Raw genomic sequence first — 23128 nt, forward strand, 5'->3', positions numbered from 1 at the left:
CGTCATTTTTTGATATGCATTATGTTTGCGTTAAAAGCGCGCCAAACTTCCCGTCACTTCCTCCGGTAATGGCGGATTGAGAGGGAAAATTAGCGTGACGTACGCTCGCGGCGACGCGACTTTGATTTATGATAAGGCCGCTTCCACACTGACGACTTAATTTTATATCATATGAACAATACACTATCTATCATCAAAATTATATAATAAAAATATGTTTTAGTCACATTCCAATGGTTAATTATTATTATTACATTTTATAATACGTTTAAAGTATATCCTTATAACGGCTTTTGTATAACTGAGGAACTTTAATGAACTTTACTTAATTTTTAATTTTCTTAATTAATAGTTTTATACGTTGATAGTGCCTCTTGTGCCCTTTGAAGGGAAGTGGTCACCATCGTACATAGACATTGGTGCTTTAAGAAATATTAAATATTACTTTCGCCACCAACCTTGAGTATTAAGATGTTTTGTCCCTTGTGCCTGTTGTTACACTGACTCACCCTCTTCACAATACTAAGTATTATTGGCGGTTAAATATATGATAATGATGTTTAGGGTGGGTGGTATCTAATCAGATGGGATTGCTCAAAGCCCTATCACAAATATGTGATAACAATGTGTATTGTGCTTACGTAAAATATGGATTTTAGATTTTTGTACTCTGTTTAGGGTTCCGATCGCAGGACGAAGGTATGTATGGAGTAGTGTTGCCAGTTCGATGTATGATGCACTTGTAGGGGGGATATGATAACCGATTTGATGATCATCATATTGGTAATCTTTATCTTCCGAAATCATTAAAGCATTAATGTTAAGTGTCTAACTACACTTTCATCGTGAGTGATAACTTCACTTTGACGATTAGAAACACACAATTAAATCATATTGTAACTACGAAAATAAAATAAAACAATTCAATTATTATATTTATTATATTATTAATAAAAATAAAATATAAACAATATATGTATAAACTGAGAAAGGTTTTGCTGAATGAAGAATCTTAATTAAATTCATGACGCAGTATCCAATTCAATTGTAAATGATTGTGCATCAGAAACGTTTCACGCAAACGTTACATTACAACGTTGCACTAGAACTGAGAAAGTATCATTTCCAATACCATAACGTAACATTTTAATAAAACGTCGGTATTTGCTTAATAAAATATTTATGTATGTTATGTATGGCATGTATGTATAAGTGTATAATAGTTTGTAAATGTGTATGCTTGCATCTGTATGTATTATACACGCTAAGTAATTTATCATATGTATATATTCTATAGCAATTAGGTTACACACACAAACACACCAACTACACATACAATAATTATTAAATAAAAAATTTCAATTTGTAATACACTTGAAATATTATTATTATTAATTAATTTAGTAAACGGTTTATTTTAATATAAATTGTAGTACCTATTCGTTTTATTATTTACACAACATTTCAAAAATCAAATTATAAAACAAACAAGAACATTTATTATAATAAATAATTGTTTCGTATAAAAACGTTAAACTGCAAGATTCCTTGCTGATTTTAATCGACGTTATTCGAAACGTATTCGTGTATTGTTATTAATTTAATTTAACAATTTCCAGCAAGCCACGGGCAACGTAAGACGGGCGTGTGTCAAGCCGGTTTTTCCGCGGCAGTCTCAAAGGTGAGTTAAACGCATTGTAATAACAGTAATCTCGCATAATACGAGCCGGTGACCAGAATGAAATTGTCATCGTTCCGTAAACGTTTCGTAATGCGAATGTTAATCGTTCGGTATTGGAAGCGATTTACATATTATCTTATATATATGTATAACGCAAAAGATTTAAGATTATAATTCGCATATGCTTTATAAACGGTTTTTTAAATAAAATATTTAAAGTAAAATATGTTATGTACTATTAATTCCCGTCTGTCATAAAGGGGAGGAGGAAGGAAAAAGGGGAAAAGTATTTTTTTATGGTATAGGTTTTATGGCGGACGAGCATATGAGCCATCTGATGGTAAGTGGTCACCATCACTCATAGACAATGACGCTGTAAGAAATACTAACTATTCCTTACATCGTCAATGCGCCACCAACCTTGGGAACTAAGATGCTATGTCCCTTGTACCTGTAGTTACACTGGCTCACTCACCCTTCAAACCGGAACACAACAATACTGCGTACTGTTGTTTTGCAGATTTAAGATGACTCGTAAAGTTTGACTCTTTATAAACGGCTTTTTAAATAAAATATTTAAATTAAAATATGTTAAGTATTATTAATTACCGTCTGTCGCAAAGGAGAGGAAGGAAAGAAGGAGAAAAGTATTTTTTGTACTTTTGAAAATTTCTATGAAAAATCATGATTTTTGTTGAGTAGGTAACAGACGTGACTCTCATATATTCGTTAAGATTATAGCTAAAGTGTTGTATCAGCGTAAAGTATCTCGATTAAACGCTCCTTTTAGAGGCGCTACGGTTATCGATACTATCGACACCAACTCGATGATATGAGATCTATCGATATAACAATAAAGGTAATATCTATGATGCTAGATCGTTACGCAGATTTAAGTTATAATTTTACGACTTTTAATCGAAAGAATCTTTTCAAGATTTTTTTTTTTTTAATTTTTTTATTCTTTGGTTTAGATGAAAAGATTTTCGTGAATCGAATCCCCGCAGAAGGTCTAACGTGTAAAACATCGTGATTTTACGATCGTGGGAATAGCATTATTTTTACCGTGTTGAATTATCATCGAGATCGCATCGTCGGTCGCACGTGACGCGAATGCGCGGCCCGCCTGCGCCCGCGCAGCGCCCTTATGAATTATTAAAAACTTTTATTGTTGCAAGCGCAAAAAATATAGTAAAACGACCGGCGATTTCTATTCCGAAAATAGGTGGTTTATATTGCGAATTGTCCGGGCGGTTTTACGACTTTCTCTGTTTGGTAAAGTTTCATTTTTATTACTTTATAAATGACCGCCTGATTGATATATTTGTCTCTCATGCTTGTAAACTAATTCAAGATAATGTTTTACGTTCAACGTTTAATTAGATTTATAAGAATCATACACTTTAATTTCTTTACAATTCAATGATAAATTCCAAATTGTCGTATGTTTAATCCACAATAACTAATTTATTTAAAAATTTATAAAATACAGTATTGATCTTATTTTCATTAGGATATAAGGCTGTGATGAAAACTAAAATGAATACAAAGTAACTTCATTCATTCATAAGTTTCAAGTGAATTTTACCATATATAGACATAACCGGCTGAAAAAATGTTATTAGTTTATAAATACGTTGACGACGAGCGTTTGAGATCAAATCACGGTCGGGATAATCAACATTTATTCAGTTTTCAAACATAACTTAGGTACTTGCAGAAGTATCTTGTAGTCCAATTTAGTCAAAAACGAATTTAACTCGATATACTAGAAAGAACATGTCTGCAATGGTACTAAAACCACTAAATAGTTAATTTAAATTCTCGTCTTATAAACGACAATAACATTAATTTCTAATGTGTTTAAGCAAAAGAAGTAACATTTTAAAATGATAGTATCACAGATGTCGCGCCAAAATGACAAGGATCGTAATTCGTACGTGATCAGCATTTTTTGACAGTTATTATATTTTGAGCGCAAAAAATGAATGTTGGTAGTATACGTTAAACTGTTACAAGTAAATTGTTTTGTTTTTATCGTAATAGGATGGGCAAATTGGCCACTTGATGGTAAAACAGGTTGACACTTATAGAAATATTGGTAGCGGTTTAGTATTCGTGCGCAGAGGGGGTAAAGGGGCTAGGGGGAGAGTACGTGTAATCTCCATATTGGTATTGGCGCCCAAGGTAATCCCATCATGTAAATTTGCACCCTTGACGAACTTAAAAAATGTTACAATGATTCGACGATTTATTTGACAAATTTCACATTATTTTTTTGTATACAGTTTTTCTTAAATTTCTCGAAAATGGTAAAGTTCCGCACTATGCGAGTTGTATTGTTGTAATCAGGAGCCAAACCTCTAATATATGCAATACTTTGTTTATTTATTCTATATCACACATTATAATACCTTTAGAACTAAAATTGAAGAAAATTATTTAGATTTTTTAAAAATGAGGTAGTACGTTTATTTTAATTATCTGTGTTACAAGTATTTATTAAAAAAAATACCATATGATATTCGTATGAAAGCAACACATGCGTCGCGGCGAAACCCGCAAGATGTGATCTTTTCGGGGAACAGAATTATAGATACCACGACTTGCATAAATCCTTGGAATCTACTTCGTGTAAGCTGATACGTTTGATTGCTAAGAATAGCCTCATAGGAATTTAAAAAATACTATTTTGTTATATCATTAAGCTCCTATTTGTAATTATTATATGCTTCACCTTAAAACTATACGTAGTAGTTAATTATAATTCCTACATATTTGCAGATCAATTAATTCATATAACGTGTTTGAGTGATATGGTCCTTTTTTTTAATTTTCAATAAAATTCGATTTATACAGGCAAAAATATATAATATTTTCCTTAACCATACAAACCTCCTTTGCTTGAAAATTTATATCAAGCATCAACTTTATACAGCAATAAATTCGATTAGGTGTGAAGTCGGGTCAATTGTTTCATTACTATTCATTGGTACAGCTTGTTGAATCGTAATGCAGATGTAAATTGTAGCTCAATATAAGGGCACAATTTCAAACCGAGTGTTGCTAGCTATTTGCCTTAATTAAATATTTTTATTATTTAAGTGTCGTATTTATGACTACTGGTTTGTGCTAGTGATATTAAAATAAACAAAAATAAATGATAAATATAATTCATTTTATGATAAAAGAAGTAGACCTACGCAACCTTTTCAAAGTGATGTTAGATTGCATATTAAATCTTAGAAACTTGAAATAAAACTACATAAACTTTTATTTACTTTTAGTAGAGTTAACTAGAGTTAAATCTTTAAATCATAAAATATATTACATATATATGTAAAGAATTCATCGTCGGTTGTTGTTAGAGTTATATGTCGCACCAAATAACGACTCAAAACTGTATATTTTGATAAAAAAAAAATATGAAACCGTCAACTTACCCGGAATTATAATTCGTCTACCGATAAAGCGTTATCCCTCTGAATGTGTTTCTTTTTATTTTTTTATTCATTTCAGCCTTTTTCCTATGCAAAACAAAATTCCATGTCATTGAAACGTCTTAAACATTCTTTGTGGATTTACAAACATGGTTTCGGAACGTAGCCGTAAACGGCCGCCATTTGCAGACAATGGTGTTGGCGGGAAAAGCGATATGCGCACCATTGTACTCGTAAAATTGAATCGAACACATTTAGGGATTTGTCCGAATAATTATTTTATTTATTGTTATAAAATGCTTTCGTACATATTTGGTATTACATCTACAAGCCTAATTTGGCACTGTTTAAATAACCGTTGAAATAATAACACATTAACTGAATACGAAATTAAAATGTATACTTCTATACTGATATTAGAAATGTGAAAGTTAATCTGTCTGTATCGCACTTTCAATACCAAACCGCTGAACCGAATTTGATTAAATTTGGTATGAAGCAAATTTAAACTCCAAGGAAGGACATTTGCTATTTTGCTTAACACATGACAACCAAACCCTTGACAACTAGTTTTATTTAAAGTATTCTAAAGAGAATATAAAGACGTATAAAGATACGTTGTTTGTCTTTTTAGTTTGCATAGGCACTAAAATATATTAAATTAAATTCAAAGATTACAGTTTTAATAATTGTTCTCAGTGTCGTTTATTACGTTCTTCAATGAAAACAGATACTTCGGAATCACAATAAATGACTAAAATTTACTGTAAAGTTTTGTTTACAACAGTAAAATTTAATTTCCCTCATGTATATTCAGTTGACTTTGAACAATATAATATAACTTTGCTAGTGCTAGTGCCTCGTTTCACGAGTTATGGGATTTAACAACGCCAAAATTTATGGGTAATAATTGAATATTCAATTACGAGCAAGCAGTTGACTTTAACGATTTCCACGAATTGTTTGAAGCTTTAAAATGTAGACACGTCTTATTCCATTAACTAACTCTAATAAAATTTATCAAACTCTTTATTTATACTAAACAGTTGCGAAACGCAAGCCCATAAACCTTCGATTTGACATTCTGCCCCCACGTGACAGCGCCGAAAGAAGGCGTGCGCCCGCGCATGGAGCTTGTCGCTCTTTATATGGGGTGACGCGGCGTACGCGCATATTTATCGGCCAGCCGGCGCCCGCGCAATACTACTATGGGAATTGACAATATCTTAAGAGCTTATGAAATTAAATTTGTGAATCGATAAATAAACTTTATTAATATGATACTTACTGGGTTTCAAAATTGAAGCATAAGAAAAACAAACATGTACTTAGGTACATGTTAGAATAGGAATTTTCGTTTCCATAAAAACAAACAAGGAAAAAATAAAAAAGAAATACGAAAAAAAACTTTGGATTTGTTATCTCAAGTGGCAAGTAACGACAAATCAATACACATGTTCAAAGATACAGAATTTTTTTGGAGTACTGGAGTTATCTCACACGTTCACACGAGTTGGAAGCGTCTGCGTTTCGTCCGATAAGTTAATGGGTCTGAGATGCGTACGCGCAACGGATGAGGTCATTTCGTATGCAGATAGATATTGACGTTTCTTATTTTAAGTATAAAGCTTGGCTTAGTTATTTATATGTTAATGAGAACGATTAAATACTTTTTTATAATTAGAACATAAGCATTTAAGTATTATTAAAAACAATACTTCCTTATTCACCAGACGATCCCCTCTACGTTATCACTCAGATCATAAAATTTAAAAATACATAAGTGCTTCACACATAAACAGATCAATTTTATCTCGACGTAAAGAAGTAGGCTATAAACCACCCCTTTATGATAACAGTGAGCTCGTATAACCAATGCAAGTGCTTTAACAACTTAAACTGGTACTGCATGTTATATGAAACAAAGTGCTATCTTTGTCTCTTTCTATGATTGAGATATTTTTGCGTTTGGAATTACGAATTCGATTTTCAAATATTAATTTCTAATGAGAAATAATTTATTCTTTTTTTCCAATATTCATAGCGATAGCTTAGGCTTGGGTAATAAATTAAAACAAATGTGTTCAGTTTCTTAAATTTCTTCAAAGTTAACGAAATGTGGTCTATATTTGGACAGAATATAACTTATATTTATGTTTTAATCGATCCTGAAAGTTCAGATTTAGAGATGATTTACGATTATTGTATTTTTATAAACTGGTTATTTCATTAAAAATATGTAATAAAACTTTTTGGGGAAAACAATATTTAATCTGTCTTTTGTCGATGTAGAAATATAACCCTACAAATTGTCATGACTGTCTGTCCGTCTGTCTCTTTTTTTGACTCGACAACGATCAAATGTTTTACTTTTATAGTATATACCTGTTTGTAGTTATTAATTAAAAACTCTTTTTTTTAATTTACATTATATATAAAGGTGGACTGTCCCTTTTAAGACAAATGACTAATATATTTTATAATTGTATCTTGTGCAATGTATATATTTTTTCATATTATTAATAAACGTATTTATCTTACTTTCTAGGATGGTCAAAGGCTGTTCATGGGCGCTCCTGGGAGCTTTTATTGGCAAGGTAAGATATAATATCTAATCATAACTTCAAAATGTTAGTAATAAAAAAGCGGCTATAGAAAAATAATTTACGGACTAAATAGATTATTATTACAATGTTTTAAATTGTGAACAGAAAATGAGAGTATTCAACTGATACCATAGTGTATCAGTGTGATCTTCCGTAAACAGCAAAATCTTTGCCGTTTGGTCATGAGCGGTGAGTGAGCCAATGTACTGGAAAGGAATATAAGAATGCATTAGTAGTGTAAATAACAGCTGATGCGTATTACAGCATAATAGCTTTAACCAAGGTCCGATTATATTAAAAAATTGACAGTTCATCGCAATCGAATCGAAATGTAATCGATGCAGTTCAGCCGTATTTCTATTTTTCAAATGCAACTATCCAGTAACGATTCGTTCGAAATTTGATCGTAATATAAACTGGATTGTATCGTAACTGTTGTAAATAAGTAGAATTGGTCAGTAGTGGCGATTAAGCTGATATATTCTGTGAAGAAAATATCGATTGTATTAGAATCGAGAACTTACCAAAATAAGTTAGTATTATTGGCTCTCACATAGCAATTGGCTCGCCGTTGTTTTATATAGATGTGTATATATAAGTTAAGTCGTCAAGTAAGTCCGTCTACATGTGTGATATATTCTGAACTATTGGTGACAATTCACAGGGCGAACGTTATCCATAGACACTAGTGCGAGATTCAACTACTATATGCCGAAGGAAGGTAAAAAACAAACGTATCGCCAGATTGACCTCGTAACTCTTAACAAACATAACCTAAAGAGGCTTTCGAACATAATCCTACAAATAATAAAGCCGAGCCATATTGATGTTGTTTAATTCTTATTTTGTCGATTCGATTATTGATCATGGATATCGATTTTTTCTTTTAATGAAAAAATAATTTGTTCGTAAATCCTAATTAAAATCGATTATCCATAATAATTTGAAATTATTAATCGATCCTCAAATAAGAGTTGAATTAAATCTTCATAATTTCTATTCAAAATGGTTGATCGGGTGCCGACTCAAAAACCATCCCAACTATCAACATTATGAATAGTATAATCATTAGCTTTCCATGTCACATTTATGGTATCGATGATATGACCTACAACGTCCATTAGATGCATAGTAAATAGTCATAGTGAAGTCATTGCACGAATGACTAGACTCCATTCCATGGTGAATATCATTGGCGTAGCCAGGGTTTTATCCTGGGCGTGAAATGGCCACAAAAAAAATCTACAAACATTTTTTTCGATAAATCACCCTAAATTACTTTTTCATGAGATTCGTTAGAATTGAATAGGATTTTGGTTTTTGTCTACAATATTGGGTATATTTAGTCTTTACCTGGCTACGCTCATGATGAACGTAGAATTAGACGAGTCACAGCACGTATGGCTCCCGATTTTCATAAATGATTTGTTTAAAGTCATCTCCGTACAGTGCTAACCATTAGCCTGATTTACATCAGGCTGATTCAGAAAAACATACATTTGGAAAAACATTACCAACATTATTCAAAAATATCAAACGAGACATATTTTTATTCATTTTATATAAAATTGTAGAACAGTACCTTTTTCTGTTAACGTGGTCTTATATTATGGTTCCTACTTATGATATTGTTAAAAGGGATTAAAAGGTTAATTAACGCTTTAAATAAATGCCCAACGCTTTAAGACTAATTGAAATAAAAATCATCCCATTGGCTTTAAAAATTAATTTTGGTCGCTTGAATAATTTGGTGGTATTTAACATACTCAGATATCCCTTTTATTTTATTAAGATGTTTTAAAATTTACGTTTTATTTGATTGGCATTTTACAAGAGTGTAATTTTGTTTAATTATAATTCGTTTAATTTGGTTTCGATTTTTAAAAGTATTAAAAAAAGTGTTGTAAATAAATTTTCGGAATTATTGATGGCAAAAAAATGTTTTAATTTAGATTATTGTAACGAGTTTCATTTCAAGAATTTATCAAATATTTTGAACTTTTTTGTTCTTGAAACGTAACTCAGTGATGTTGTTAATGTATAAAATGCTTTTGATAATGATCATTGATGTGAAGTAACTATTGTTTCTTTGGCACATGATCACAATGCAAATAATGTAACATGTGTCTGCTAACAATTTGTTTAACTGTAACTTTAATTTGTCTGTGCTGTTTCAACTTCATGTTCTAAAACACTTATTAAATGAACCCGATTTTTAAACATATCTATAGATACGTCTCTAAATTTCTCATTGTCTACCTCTTGTATATTTGAATGACGTCACATCTTTCAAAATGAATTAATTAGTTTGCTCGATGTATCTTGTACATTCTTATCAAATAGATCACCGGTCAATTTATACATGAATATCATAAAGCTTACGTCATGAACGGAATGGCTTTTGAATGAGTCATTACAAGATTTAATTGATCTTACGTTATTTATAACCAATCCTTTTATAGGTCAGCTGAAAGTGCAAACATTAAACTCAAGACCAGTACTGATTTCGACACCAGAAGCAATTCCTAAATACGATGACTCTTACATGGGATACTCAGTGACGGTTGGAGACTTTGCTGGTCAGGGTATCCAGGGAGTCGCTGTTGGGGTACCGAGAGGATCAGATCTGAGAGGATTGGTTGGTGTTCTGTTAAAATTAATTAACATATATTTATTTTCGTTCCATGGATTTGTTTAGGTTTGACCAAGGAAAGGTTTATTAAAATTCTGTTCTTTTAGGTTGTATTGTATACTTGGGAGCTCCAAAATATAAAAAATATCAGCGGTTCACAAATCGGTGCGTACTTTGGCTACAGTCTTGCGAGTGGTGATATCGATGGTGACGGAGCTGATGATATTATAGTTGGCGCCCCAATGTTCACTAAGCCTAAAAGCGATGGTTATGAACATGGAAGAATATATGTCATTTACCAAGGCAAGAATAGGGTAAGTAATTTATTTTCAGTAATATACGTATATATACGCATTATTGTATAATTTATCATTAATCTTCTGTTTTGTTTCTTTGACTTATACCTGCTATTTTACTTATTTACTTTAAAATTTTATTATATACCACACAGACAAAATAAATGAATACAACATAGTTTCAGCCTCAATAAAAGAGGCGTAAAATTTCGGCGACCTTATCGTTATAGCGATCTCTTCCAGGCAACCAACGGCGTGTGTTAGGATAGCTCATAGAATATGAACTAATAATATATCATAATAATATCATTTTAGGCATTCTCTAAGAATCATGCGCGAACAGGTGAAGTGTCTAAAGGAAGATTCGGTTTAGCCGTCACGTCACTTGGAGATATCAATTATGACGGATTTGGAGGTATGTTGATTAAATGCAGGAGACTTCATTATTAGAAGATTTTTTTTCCAACTAAGACTGATGTAAAAATAATTTTATTGTTTGGTACATTTTTTTTAAATAAAGGTAATCATTCAAAGAGCCATATGAAAATAATTTAACTCTTCCCTTCAGATGTGGCAGTTGGTGCCCCTTACGGTGGAGAAAATGGTAGAGGCGTGGTGTTCATCTATCACGGGAGTGAGTTGGGTATTGGGGAGAAGTACTCCCAGGCGATCACGGCTGAAGAGATCAGCCCCTCGTTAACCACGTTTGGATTCTCTCTGTCTGGAGGAGTGGACCTTGACAACAACAACTACACCGATTTAGCCGTGGGCGCTTATAAATCAGACAGCGTTGTGTTTTTAAAGTAAGTGGCTATTTGCGTCAAGACTCTTCGAAACAATGTTAACTCCAAGATGTTTGTAAAATATAGTAATAAGAAATGTTTTCGAGCAATGTTTTTGTTCACCGAGAACAATAAAATTTAAACACACCAAAACAAAGTGAGACGGCCCGAATGGGAACCTGCTGTATGCGATCTGAATTCACGTATTCTATTCCCTGTATTTCATTATTTTATTTGATACTAGGGTTTTATTAAAGGCCGTCTGTGTTCAATACACTCATCATATATTTTTATTGCCAAATATTTACCATTGGTGTGTTCCGATTTGAGTGAATTAGTGTAACTAGAAAGATAAGAGAAATAATATCGATCTTCCCCACTTTGGCAATGCATTGGCGTTGTCTATTTCAATTATATTGTTTGTTATTAGTGATGTCTATAACTAAATTTATGTTTATTATTTCTAGATCTCGTCCTGTTGTAAAAGTAATGGCGGATGTCAAGTTTATGGGTGAAAGCAAATTAATATCGCTCGACGACAAGAGGTGCCGCCTCTCGAACGGCACGCAGGTTGCGTGTGCGCAGCTAATGTTCTGTCTCACATACGATGGCGTCAACGTTGATCAACAAATAAGTGAGTACATTATCAAATTAGCTTTTTGTGGATTTTCATCCATTTTATCAGTCATTCATTGTGACAATTAAATCTAGTATAGATAGTCGGTTTAATGAAATAATTGTAATATTCCGACATTGAACCCAAATGTGTCCAAAATTTTATCGTTCATGGAATTTGTCTTAAATATGTAGATTATGTATGTACATGTATCTGTCATATGTGATTGTATGGGGGGAAAGAATCCGTATGTGATATTTGTAATGTGCAATAGTTTTATCATAATTTTCTTTTTCAAGCGGAAGGATATATTTGTTATTTTGGTGAGTGGTTGTAATAGCAAACGATTGGTACTAAAAAAAAGACATAAAATTCTTTAATTGTGTAAATATCACTGTTTTAAATAAGTAATGTAAATATGAATAAAATAGTGATCTTTAATGTGTTAACGCCACTCCGTAGTAAATGTTAGATGTTATTCATGTTATATTATGTATGTTAATTCAATTTGCACATATATGTTCAAAGCATGTGACTGTTAGAAAATTTATGAAGAATCGAAGGAGAACACGACGATAATAAAACAAAACAACCGTTAGTATAAAAATGTTGCATTTCTAGACTTCGAGGTGACCATCGACCTGGACTCGAGGCAGAAGACGAGCAAGCGCCTGTTTCTGATGGAGAGCAGGCAGACGATGTACACGACGCACATGTTGCTGACACAGGGCCAGCAGGAGTGCAAGGAGATTATGGTGTACCTAGACGTAAGTCAGATTCAATAAAACAAATATTTTGACTTTTATAAATATCTTGTGATGATTAATCTTTGCGAATTAGTGTGTTTCATGGAATACTATTTCAGAACCTCTGTTGCACCGACTGATATTACATTGCCTGTTGCAATTCTATGTCCTCAGGACGATATCCGCGACAAGCTGACTCCGATGGAGGTGAAGCTGACGTACGAGCTGTCGGGCGCGGGCGGCGCGGGCGGCGCGGGGGGCGCGGTGCCGCCCGTGCTCGACCGCACGCGCAGCATCGAGCGCACCGACTCGCTCAACATACAGAAGAACTGCGGGCCCGACAACGTCTGCGTGCCCGACCTCAAGATGTTTGTCACCACGTGAGTGACCGCTCCTCTGATATGGGTGTCGATGGGATCAAAACAAATACATCGAATGTTCTGATACTGTCGATTCAAATATCACAATCATAAGGAAATATTTACTTTCACCTCACGTTTAGATTCACACCCTAATCTTTATGTCTTTATCTTGTAGGCCAACCGTGAATTACGTTCTCGGATCCGGTGAGAATTTACACATCGATGTAAAAGTGGAAAATTCTGGGGAGGACGCTTTCGAAGCCGCATACTATCTTCAAATCCCCGCCGGAGTCACGTACGCCAAGATGGAGAGGTTGGACAAGGAGCGCGCCGAGTCGACGCCCATCTACTGCTCTATTAAGAACAAGGGCACAGATGGAAACAGTACTTTGAAATGTGACTTGGGAAATCCAATGGCCAGCGGGCAAAGTGTGAGTATCCTTTCCTACATAGCGCAAATAACTTTCAATATTCGTTAATTGGTCTAGAAATATATAGTTCATCATTACATAAGAGCTTTCTTTTTTCATTTTAAGGTAGAAATCATACGTCAATCAATGTGTTAAATAAAAAAAGCTGAATGCTGATTGATTAATCAACTGTGATCTATCTGTCCAATATGTTTCCGATCAGCCCCATAAATAATACAAAGTACTGAGTGAAAGCCTCTCTCCCCACAGGTAAACTTCCGCGTGATCGTGGAGGTGGACGCGCGCGTGACGAGCCTGGACTTCGACATGGAGGTGAACTCCACCAACCCCGAGCAGGGCACGCAGTACGACAACACGAGGCACCTCGGCATCGGAGTCGTCGTCAAGGCGGTGCTGTCCGTCATCGGGTGAGTCGACTGGACTGTCGGAGAAAAGACCCAGCTCGAAGACTTTTTGCTGTCAAACCTTTGGTCATTTGTTGTTTGGTCGTTGTAAAGAAAGAGATAGAATATTTGAATAAGGACTCCATTTTGGAAAGTTATCTGTTTCATTATTTAAAATTTAAATATACTTCATTTTTATAAATGTTTTAAAATCAAAATAGTAGGACTTTCGACCCCACATAATACTAATCGATTAAAAATTTCTGCAATAGTTAATAACGCAAAAAGGATAAATACTATTTTATTTCTTCAGTGCATCTGACCCACCGGAACTGCACTACAACGCGTCAAACTACGACGCGCAGAACTTGAAGGACGACACGAAGCTGGGTCCCCAAGTGATCCACAAGTACAACATCAAGAACGAGGGCCCCTTCACGGTCGACGAGGCCGAGATATACATCATGTGGCCCTATCAAACCCTCACTGGTACATCTCATTTTGAATTTAAAATTATCACTAGATATTGAAATATCTTTACTTCAATCTATATAACTATCATGTAATCTATCATGTATGACATTTATTTCAGTGACCATGTTGTTGGTTCATTGTAAGTTCAAGTATTGAATTAAAACGAGAGCGCCATCAATGATTTTACTTTAACATTCAATGTATTTTGAATTAAATAAACAGAAAACTCTTTATAAAAAAAAGTAACCTGTTTTTGTAAACTCATTTTTGAATGAAATTCGATTTATTAAGTGAATGTATATGTAATAATAAAAGTGAATGAATATTGAATATATCACCTCTATTATTGTTTATTGGTATTTCCATAGTATTTGAGTCACTTTGAATCACTTCCCAAAACGTATTAGACTCATTTTATTAATATCTTTTTCAAACTAAGATGTGGATGTAATTTCTGATGCAGTTAATATTCTTTTTTAACTCAACGTAGGGAGTCAACAGTGTATCATTTTAAAAAATGAATGTTTTTCTGAATATGAATTGCTCAACAATGGTTCCAGGGGACAACCTGATGTACATGCTGGTGCAGCCGCAGTGGCTCGGCGAGGTGGAGTGCGACGTGGCGCGCCAGGTCAACCCCGACAACCTCTTCGTGCAGAACCCCTACGCCTACCTGCTGACCAAGGAGAGGGAAGGTACTTGCCTCCATCAAAACAAAACTATTTTTAAAGAAATCATACATTTAGCAATAGTACTGACTTTCAAATCTAGAACAAAAAATACATTAAATTGAATAATTAAAAAAATAGCTAATATGCCAACAATACAAATCAATAAAATTAATGCTTTAATATTTGTAATGCAGCAATGAAAAGCAGCGATCTCTACTCAGCATCACAGATCGGAGGTAGTGGAGGATATTATGGACAACGTAAGTTTATCTGAGCGGAGTTGCGAGGATAGACATATATATATTTTTAATTTTATATTTTGTAAAACCAAATTTTTCTACAGATTACTGGGAAGAAAAATACACAAGTAACGGTCAAGTAAACGCTAATTCTGGTGGAAACAAGTTTAGCGGTGGCCAATATGGAGCATCTAGTGGGGTCTATGGTAGCAGCCAAGCTAGTGGCAGCCAGTTCAGCACGAGCCAACAGAGCGGTGGTTCAGCTTCTAGTGGCCAGTTTGGAACAACATATGTAAATGGTGGCCATGTCTCCGGTGGACAGTACGGCACAAGCCAAGCCAGCGGTTCTCAGGAATCAGGGGGGCAATATGGAGCTCATGCCGGTAGCGGGCATTACAGCGGTGGACAAGTCTCCGGTGGTCAGTATGGCAGTGGCCAAGTTGGTGGAGGAAGCCAAGCTGGTGGCACGTATACGTATAATCGTACTTGGACCAGCGGGACGTCTGGTGAGGGATTAAGTGCTGAAGAACGGGAAATTATTCGGAGAAATCTTGCTACAATGGCTAAACCTACTTACCAAGACTCTAGCCGCAGCTTTAGCCAGGGCCAAGGAAGCCAAGCTAGCTTCTCTCAAGGAGGACAAAGTGGTTATGTACAAAGTGGTCAAGCTCAGGGTAGTTACGGACATGGTCAAACTGCTCACGGGCAAGCGCAAGCGGGCTATGGGCAAGGAAGTTACTATCAAGGTCAAGGCCACGTTCAAGGAGGACAAGCCTATGGAGGCTTAGAAGGTGTTGGTCAGGATGGACGTATTGTTCGTGTTAAAAATAGGACAATTCTCTATGACTCGAACCATAACATCATATCCCAGAGTGAGACGAGCACAGAGTACGGATCACTTGGACACGAAGGCGAGGCTGGCAGTTCCTTTAATGCGTAAGTTTCAGTTCGTAATAAAAATAAAAAATTAAAATTAAAATTCTACAAACTTTATTATTAAAATTAGTATATTTATATTAAGTAGTAAAGTTTTAAGCAATCCGTCAAGATTTGAAACTTCATTTTATGGGTATTGATTTCCTGTTTTTATTCATTTTGTTTTTAATAAAAAATATTCTTTCAGCTATCTCAATAACCAAGGTGGTGCGCAACAAGGCTACGGATCTCAAGGTTTCGTTCATGGTTCCTGGGGTACAACAGAAACCGTCAATCCTGATATAATGAAAGCTGGTTCCAGTACTTTTAGAGCAGGCTCAGGTGTCACCGTGGTAGGCGATGAAGAAGAAGACAAGTTAGAAGGCTTTGGTGTATATGCAGCTCAAAATCCGAATAATGAATTTAAATATGGAATCGCTGATGTCAGTGGAAGCCATGGATCCGGATCTGCACAAAGTGTTGGAAGCCAGAGTGGATACCAAGGAAGCAGTTATCAAAGTGGGGGTTATCAGGGTGGAATGCAGCAAGGAGGAGGAGGTTATCACCCAGGCATGACAGGAGCAGCGTATGGTGGTGCTAGTAGTGGAAGTTCCTACTCGTATTCTTCAAGATCAGGTATTTTTAAATAATAAAAAAAATCTTGTTTAACATTTATTTTTATTGAAATCGCTGGTTTAATCTTGTTATTAGTTAAATTACTTTAGTCAACTAAGTTTTACTTCCCACAGGTGGACACAATTCTTACTCTTCAGGCGGAAGCTTCAGCTCATCCTCAGATCACAGACGGGAAAGTACTAGACGGCGGCGTCAAGATGACGTAAGTTATTTTAAAGCTTTAGTCAGTAAAAAATCTAAGCTAAAACTATAAATACAGATATCACAACTATGACCCTAGCATTAGAGTTTACCACATGGCCAAATCGGCTGTCATTTTTTGCCAACTATAGTTTGAATGTGTCGCTCGGCAGGTGGATCCGCAGCTGAAGGAGATGCTGGAGAAGTGCGAGGAGAAGTACAAGTGCTCGGTGGTGCGCTGCCGCACGGGCCGCCTGCTGCGCGGGCAGGAGGCGTGGGTGGCGCTGCGCGCGCGCGTCAACGCCTCCGTGCTCAACGAGGTGAGGGTCCGGACTCCATTTGTATAATTCATTTCAATTACGCAAACTCCAAAATATTTGTTGCAATCATGTATATTTGGTAAGGCTTATCATTGAAATGCTTTTTTATAGACCATTGCCAAGAAGATGTTGTTTTTACTGTATGTATCAATATATTCAAAAAACTCTAAATCAAAATATACTTTATTCAAGTTTTACAAGCACTTTTGAATCTTCATTTCACAACTATATTAAATGAAGGTATCACCGGCTCGTAAAGTAGATTCAGATTTCGGACAGTAGTTACTCTTTTTCAACATTTAAAAATATATTTATGTTATGTATGTTAATTACAATTAAATATGGATGTAATTTATCCTTCCTGGAACTACTCCAACCAGTATTCATTCCACGCTTTTTTATCGTCTGCATAATCTTGTATTGCATAATACGCCTTCTTTACCAGTGTACATTTTTTACAAATTATTGAAATTAATGAAACGGCAAAATTAAAAATTCTATCATAGAAACGGATACCTTGCCCCAAGAAGGATTTATTAACTTTGCGAAGTCGGAAATTTGATGTTATAAATTTATTCTTACTTCTTGTGCACATACAATGATTATTACAGATTTAGAAGTATTACACTTTCTTATTGATAGTCAATTGAAACACTACCACCATTAGTCCATATGAGTCGAGATGGCCCAGTGGTTGGAACGCGTGCATCTTAACCGATGATTGCGGGTTCAAACCCAGGCAAGCACCGCTGATTCATGTGCTTAATTTGTCTTTATAATTCATCTCGTGCTCAGCGGCGAAGGTAAACATCGTGAGGAAACCTGCACGTGACAAATTTCATAGAAATTCTGCCACATGTGTTTTCCACCCGCATTGGAACAGCGTGGTGGAATATGTTCCAAACCTTCTCCACAAAGGGAGAGGAGGCCTTTAGCCCAGCAGTGGGAATTTACAGGCTCTTGTTGTTTGTTGTTAGTCCATATAGCGAATTCCAACCAGATATCTCAAAAATCGTGAATACACCTACACGATAGGAATTTTTTAAGCAGTTTAACGGTACAAAGCTTTTAGAGTAAGCAAAAGAGACACTCTTGTTCCACTTGACTTTTGTATACGCAATGTTAGTGGAATTAATTTTAGTAAAGTTTTTTTTCAGTTAAATTGTTTTCGACTAATTATTATTACTAAAATTGTTTTAGTCGAATTGTTGTAGTCGAATTGCTTTAGTCGAATTGTTTTAGACGAATTGCTAATAGTCGAATTATTTTTATGACGAATTGGTTTAGTTGAATTGTTATAGACGAATCGTTTTAGATGAATTTTCCTCAAATCAACTCATTGTCTTGAGTATGCAAACATTCAACTGATCTTTTGTGGGTTTATCTTATGATGTTGAATATATGTTTTTACGAGGTTCTCGTACATAGCTGTTCGCATATTATCTTCAAAAATAAAAACCATAGTCTACTATAGACAGTCTGAAACGATAGAGTGTTCGGTGTCCACAGATGTCGGCGTCGCGGGCCGTGCGGCTGTCGTCGCTGGGCGCGGCGCGCGTGTCGCGGCTGCCGCTGGGCGGCGCGCGCGCGCAGGCGTGGGCGGCGGCCGAGGCGCACACGCTGGTCACGCCGCAGCTGGAGGCGCTAGACAGCGGCGCCATCCCGCTGTGGGTCATCATCCTGGCCGCCGTGGCGGGCGCGCTGCTGCTGCTGCTGCTCGTCTTCGCGCTCTACAAGGTGAGCCCGCGCCCGACTGTGTTACGAGTTTAAAATATACAAATTATTTAATATTTGGCTATCAATGATTTGGGCCTAGTCGAAGTATTATGATCGTTTTCAGTTTTATTATTTATAATTTTACTACATTGTTTTATAGTAAATATTATTTTATATTTGCAAGTGCAAATTGTTGTGTCCTTATCGAGTTGAATTTTTTTTTAGTGCGGATTCTTCAAACGTAACCGGCCCTCGGACCACACCGAGCGACAACCTCTGAACGGCCGTGACGAGCATCTTTGATATCCGACCACCGATCTCGGCTTCGCCAGCGACACGGGCGCCACCTCCGAGGGTGACTCGACGTCCGACGTCGACGCGACCTCTGACGTCAACGCCACCTCTGACGTCAACCCCACCTCTGACGCCGAGGCCACAGATTCCAGCTCGACCGATGCCGCGAGTGACATCACAAGTCAGGACTCTACTAGCATGAACAGATATTGACGCCACGAATCATTTTAAAGAATATAATCTTTGCGAAATTACCATAACGTGAATGAATTAATGATGAATCTTACCAGTTTATAATCTGTTGGCGAACAATATTTGTATTTAATTTTTTTTTAATCTGTGGTGACAGTAAGGACGGCGGCCATTTATAAAATTACCTTTCATACATTTCATCAAATCTTCATATAAGTCATAAAAAATTGTAAAAATATATATAATCAATAGAATATATATATATATATATATATATATATAATGCATCTCAAAGTTGCAATATTACGAATTGATCCTTTTTATAAAAAGTTAATTTCATTATAAAATGTATATAACAGACAAAGGACAAATTTATAATGCCTCATGAGATTTATATTCGATTTTATTTTTGTAAAAAATACCTTAAATATTTTTGCCCAAAAATGTTTTAAGGTAAAATATTACAATATATAAATATAACATAACGTATTACTAGTCACGATAATGAAACATGAATCACGTCGGTATTTACGCCATATTAGATATAGATAATAAAATAAAAAGTATAAAAATTTATACACGAGTGTGATACACGTGACGAAAATGTATGAGTGTTTTTGTAAAATGTGATCTATAATATTATAAATTAGGTTTACTTTCAAATGAGACGATGTGGATGTAGCTGAACAAAAATATTAATATTTTCGTACTAACGAATCTTCATTCTCATTAAAAAATAATATTTTAGAAGGCATTGAATCGTACGCTTTGATTAGCAATAATTATATTTAAAGTAATGTAAATATTCGAATGTAATAAATAAATATTTAAATTTCAGTATAATGTTAGACATAAAGTGCCTTATTTAAAACCATATCGCAATAACATATCTTTTATTAATATATAAAAACATCACATTTAGGTACAATAAGTAGGCTTTTGTGGCTGTTAAGCTTAGCGCACATTATTGGTTGTACAATTATAGCGAATATTTTTTAGATGTTTTTACAATTAAAAAATAAATCATAGGTTATTAATATATCAGGTCAAAATAAAACCGATCGTATAATTATTCACATTGTGCGCAAGTTTTGCAATTTTTAAATGCAGTCAAGCCAAGTTTTTAACAAGATTAAATTTAGTATTTTGACAGTTGTGCCTTAAGCAATTTACACATGTGCTTTACGAATGCGTGCCTTCTGAAAACTGCCAGTTTCTAATTAACTAAATTAATGTAAATATATTAGAATAATATTTCGAATTTTTAGCATTTTTTCACAGAATATAAAAACTATATATTTTAAAATGAGAACGTTAATTAGTTTTGTATTAAAGCGCGTACTTAATAATGTTAAGAAAGGTAAATTAAAACCTACTCTGGACACTTCATTTTGAATACCATAGACTATATGAGAATTGACAAGATTTTATAATCAGAAGTGTGAAATTATAAAAAATGTTACCCGTGTAGAAAATTCTGTGAGAAAATGTTAGTAAAAATATAATTAACTAGCGCTAGCGACGCCATTGTTAATTTTTATTATTAATTATTATTTATTTCTTGTAATTCGTATTAATAAGAATTCCGCTTCTACTTATAAGTTAATGAGGAACTAAAACTGTGGATGTCATAATATTATTGTATGTATCATACATTTTGGTTGTTTTCTGGGTAATTTGCATTTACCAAAAAAAAAAATTTAATGTAATAATTTTTTTTGTTTTTAATTAAGCGTTGTTTTTATTTTACTTTATAATTCAAAATCCTTGAAAAACCGAGTCCAATTCATCTCATACTGCAAGCGACATTTTTCAATGATAATATAAGTAACAGTAAGTAACAGCCTGTAAATTACCCACTGCTGAGCTAAGGCCTCCTCTTCCATTAAGGAGGAGGTATAGAACATATTCCACCACGCTGTTCCAATGCGGGTTGGTGGAATGCACATGTGACAGAATTTCGATGAAATTAGACACATGCAGGTTTCCCCACGATGTTTTCCTTCACCGCCGAGCATGAGATGAATTATAAACACAAATTAAGCACATATATATATATATAGTGATGCTTGCCTGGATTTGAACCCGAAATCATCGATTAAGATGCACGCGTTGTAACCACTGGGCCATCTCAGATGAATAAAATTGTATTTTTCGTTCTGAATGAAAGTTATTTGGATGATATATTACCATCTTTATAATTGAAGTTAAAACCTGTATGGTTTGATTACTCAGAGACACCGCTCACAGTAATATGAGCGGGTTGGTAATTTGTTTTCAATTGTTCGTATTTTTGTGTTCCCATGTGAAGGATGAGTGATGTTAGAGGCACAAGGGACATAAATACTTTAGCAACCAAGATTGATGACGTATTAGTAATATAAGGAACGTTAAAAATGTCTCACGGTGCTTTGCCCGGCTGACTGCCAATTCTAAAATAAAGTTGCTGTGCTGAATTTGATTTTGTATAAATTGATTGAAATATTGTGGTCCTTATAAGAGGGTATCCCCTGTCTAACGCGCATGTAAGTATATTTTTTCCAAATTTCATTTCAACTGCATTTATTTTTTAAAGCAATTTCGAAGTTTTTACTTTAGAAAAGATTTTGGAAAAGCTGTCTTAATAAGATATATTAAAGTGCCCAAATGTGTGCCTCAAACCCAGGTGTTCGCTGTATCAAGCTCATAATTCCGATGGGATGGGAAATCCGATACAAGGGATACAACGGAGAGTTGAGGCGCAAGACAAGGGTTTACGTGTTTTCTAAAGCACGGGAGTGAATATTTATTCCTTTTTTTAATGGTGTGTGTTGACGACGAGCTTATGGGCAACCTGATGGTGACTGATCACCACCGCCCATAGACAATGGCTCTATAAAAGATAATAACCATTCTTTACTTCGCCAACGCTCCACCAACTTTGTCCTACTACCAAGAATAAATCCTTACCACCAAGACAAAAAGCTCTACCATCATGCTGCAAATACAATAACAGTTTTTTTTCTACAGATAAACTAGAAGTTATTTCTTATCCACTGCCTTACATACAGCACTATATATGTATATATATAAATTTATATATATAACTTTATACTTTTAATATTGTCAAATATTTTTTTTTCTTATTGTGTTAAATCATTTGAGTGCATTTTATGTTTTATCAATCGGTGGAAACTTCGCTGGATAATGTGATATCTAAACTGTATTATGTAATTAGATTATATTTTATATCTGTTTGTTTCCCAAATATTAAATAAATATTATTTTTGTTTTGACTGGTATTTGAACCCTTGACCTTGTCATCTGCCTTACGTCTAGCCAGTCAAAATATAGATATTATTTAAAGTGTTATTTACCAAAAATAACTTAGCGTCTTTGGTAAAGTCCTGCACTAAGTGGCTTCAGAGGGCGTCTGTACAGCGTCGCCAACTTTAAAGATCGCGGTCTGCTGGTCTCCCAGTTGTTTTCGATTACATCGGCTGGAGATAAACTGACGCCAGCAGCCGACCGATTAAA

The 23128-nt window shown here is 34.8% G+C and overlaps 1 protein-coding gene across 5 annotated transcripts in view; it reads left to right on the forward strand.

Moving 5' to 3' along the window:
• Positions 1-21344, forward strand: part of LOC124533764 (integrin alpha-PS2) — a 106075-nt gene extending 84731 nt beyond the window's left edge. The window contains exons 5-27 of one of the 5 annotated variants that reach the window (XM_047109267.1): positions 679-699; positions 1620-1681; positions 7670-7718; positions 8392-8448; positions 10190-10365; positions 10467-10673; positions 10971-11070; positions 11224-11458; positions 11905-12071; positions 12675-12820; positions 12974-13020; positions 13072-13179; positions 13337-13592; positions 13842-13999; positions 14289-14464; positions 15010-15144; positions 15315-15380; positions 15464-16295; positions 16483-16910; positions 17024-17112; positions 17264-17410; positions 18920-19147; positions 19352-21344. In XM_047109267.1, coding sequence (XP_046965223.1) covers positions 679-699; positions 1620-1681; positions 7670-7718; positions 8392-8448; positions 10190-10365; positions 10467-10673; positions 10971-11070; positions 11224-11458; positions 11905-12071; positions 12675-12820; positions 12974-13020; positions 13072-13179; positions 13337-13592; positions 13842-13999; positions 14289-14464; positions 15010-15144; positions 15315-15380; positions 15464-16295; positions 16483-16910; positions 17024-17112; positions 17264-17410; positions 18920-19147; positions 19352-19429 — 3968 coding nt within the window. In that variant the 3' untranslated portion in view covers positions 19430-21344. Of the gene's footprint in view, positions 1-678; positions 700-1619; positions 1682-7669; positions 7719-8391; positions 8449-10189; positions 10366-10466; positions 10674-10970; positions 11071-11223; positions 11459-11904; positions 12072-12674; positions 12821-12973; positions 13180-13336; positions 13593-13841; positions 14000-14288; positions 14465-15009; positions 15145-15314; positions 15381-15463; positions 16296-16482; positions 16911-17023; positions 17113-17263; positions 17411-18919; positions 19148-19351 lie in introns of all 5 variants that reach the window. The other 4 variants (XM_047109265.1, XM_047109268.1, XM_047109266.1 and 1 more) reach the window with 4 other exon arrangements.
• Positions 21345-23128: the final 1784 nt, after the last annotated feature.

Source organism: Vanessa cardui, chromosome 11, assembly GCF_905220365.1.
Source record: "Vanessa cardui chromosome 11, ilVanCard2.1, whole genome shotgun sequence".
Taxonomy (NCBI): Eukaryota; Metazoa; Arthropoda; class Insecta; order Lepidoptera; family Nymphalidae; genus Vanessa; species Vanessa cardui.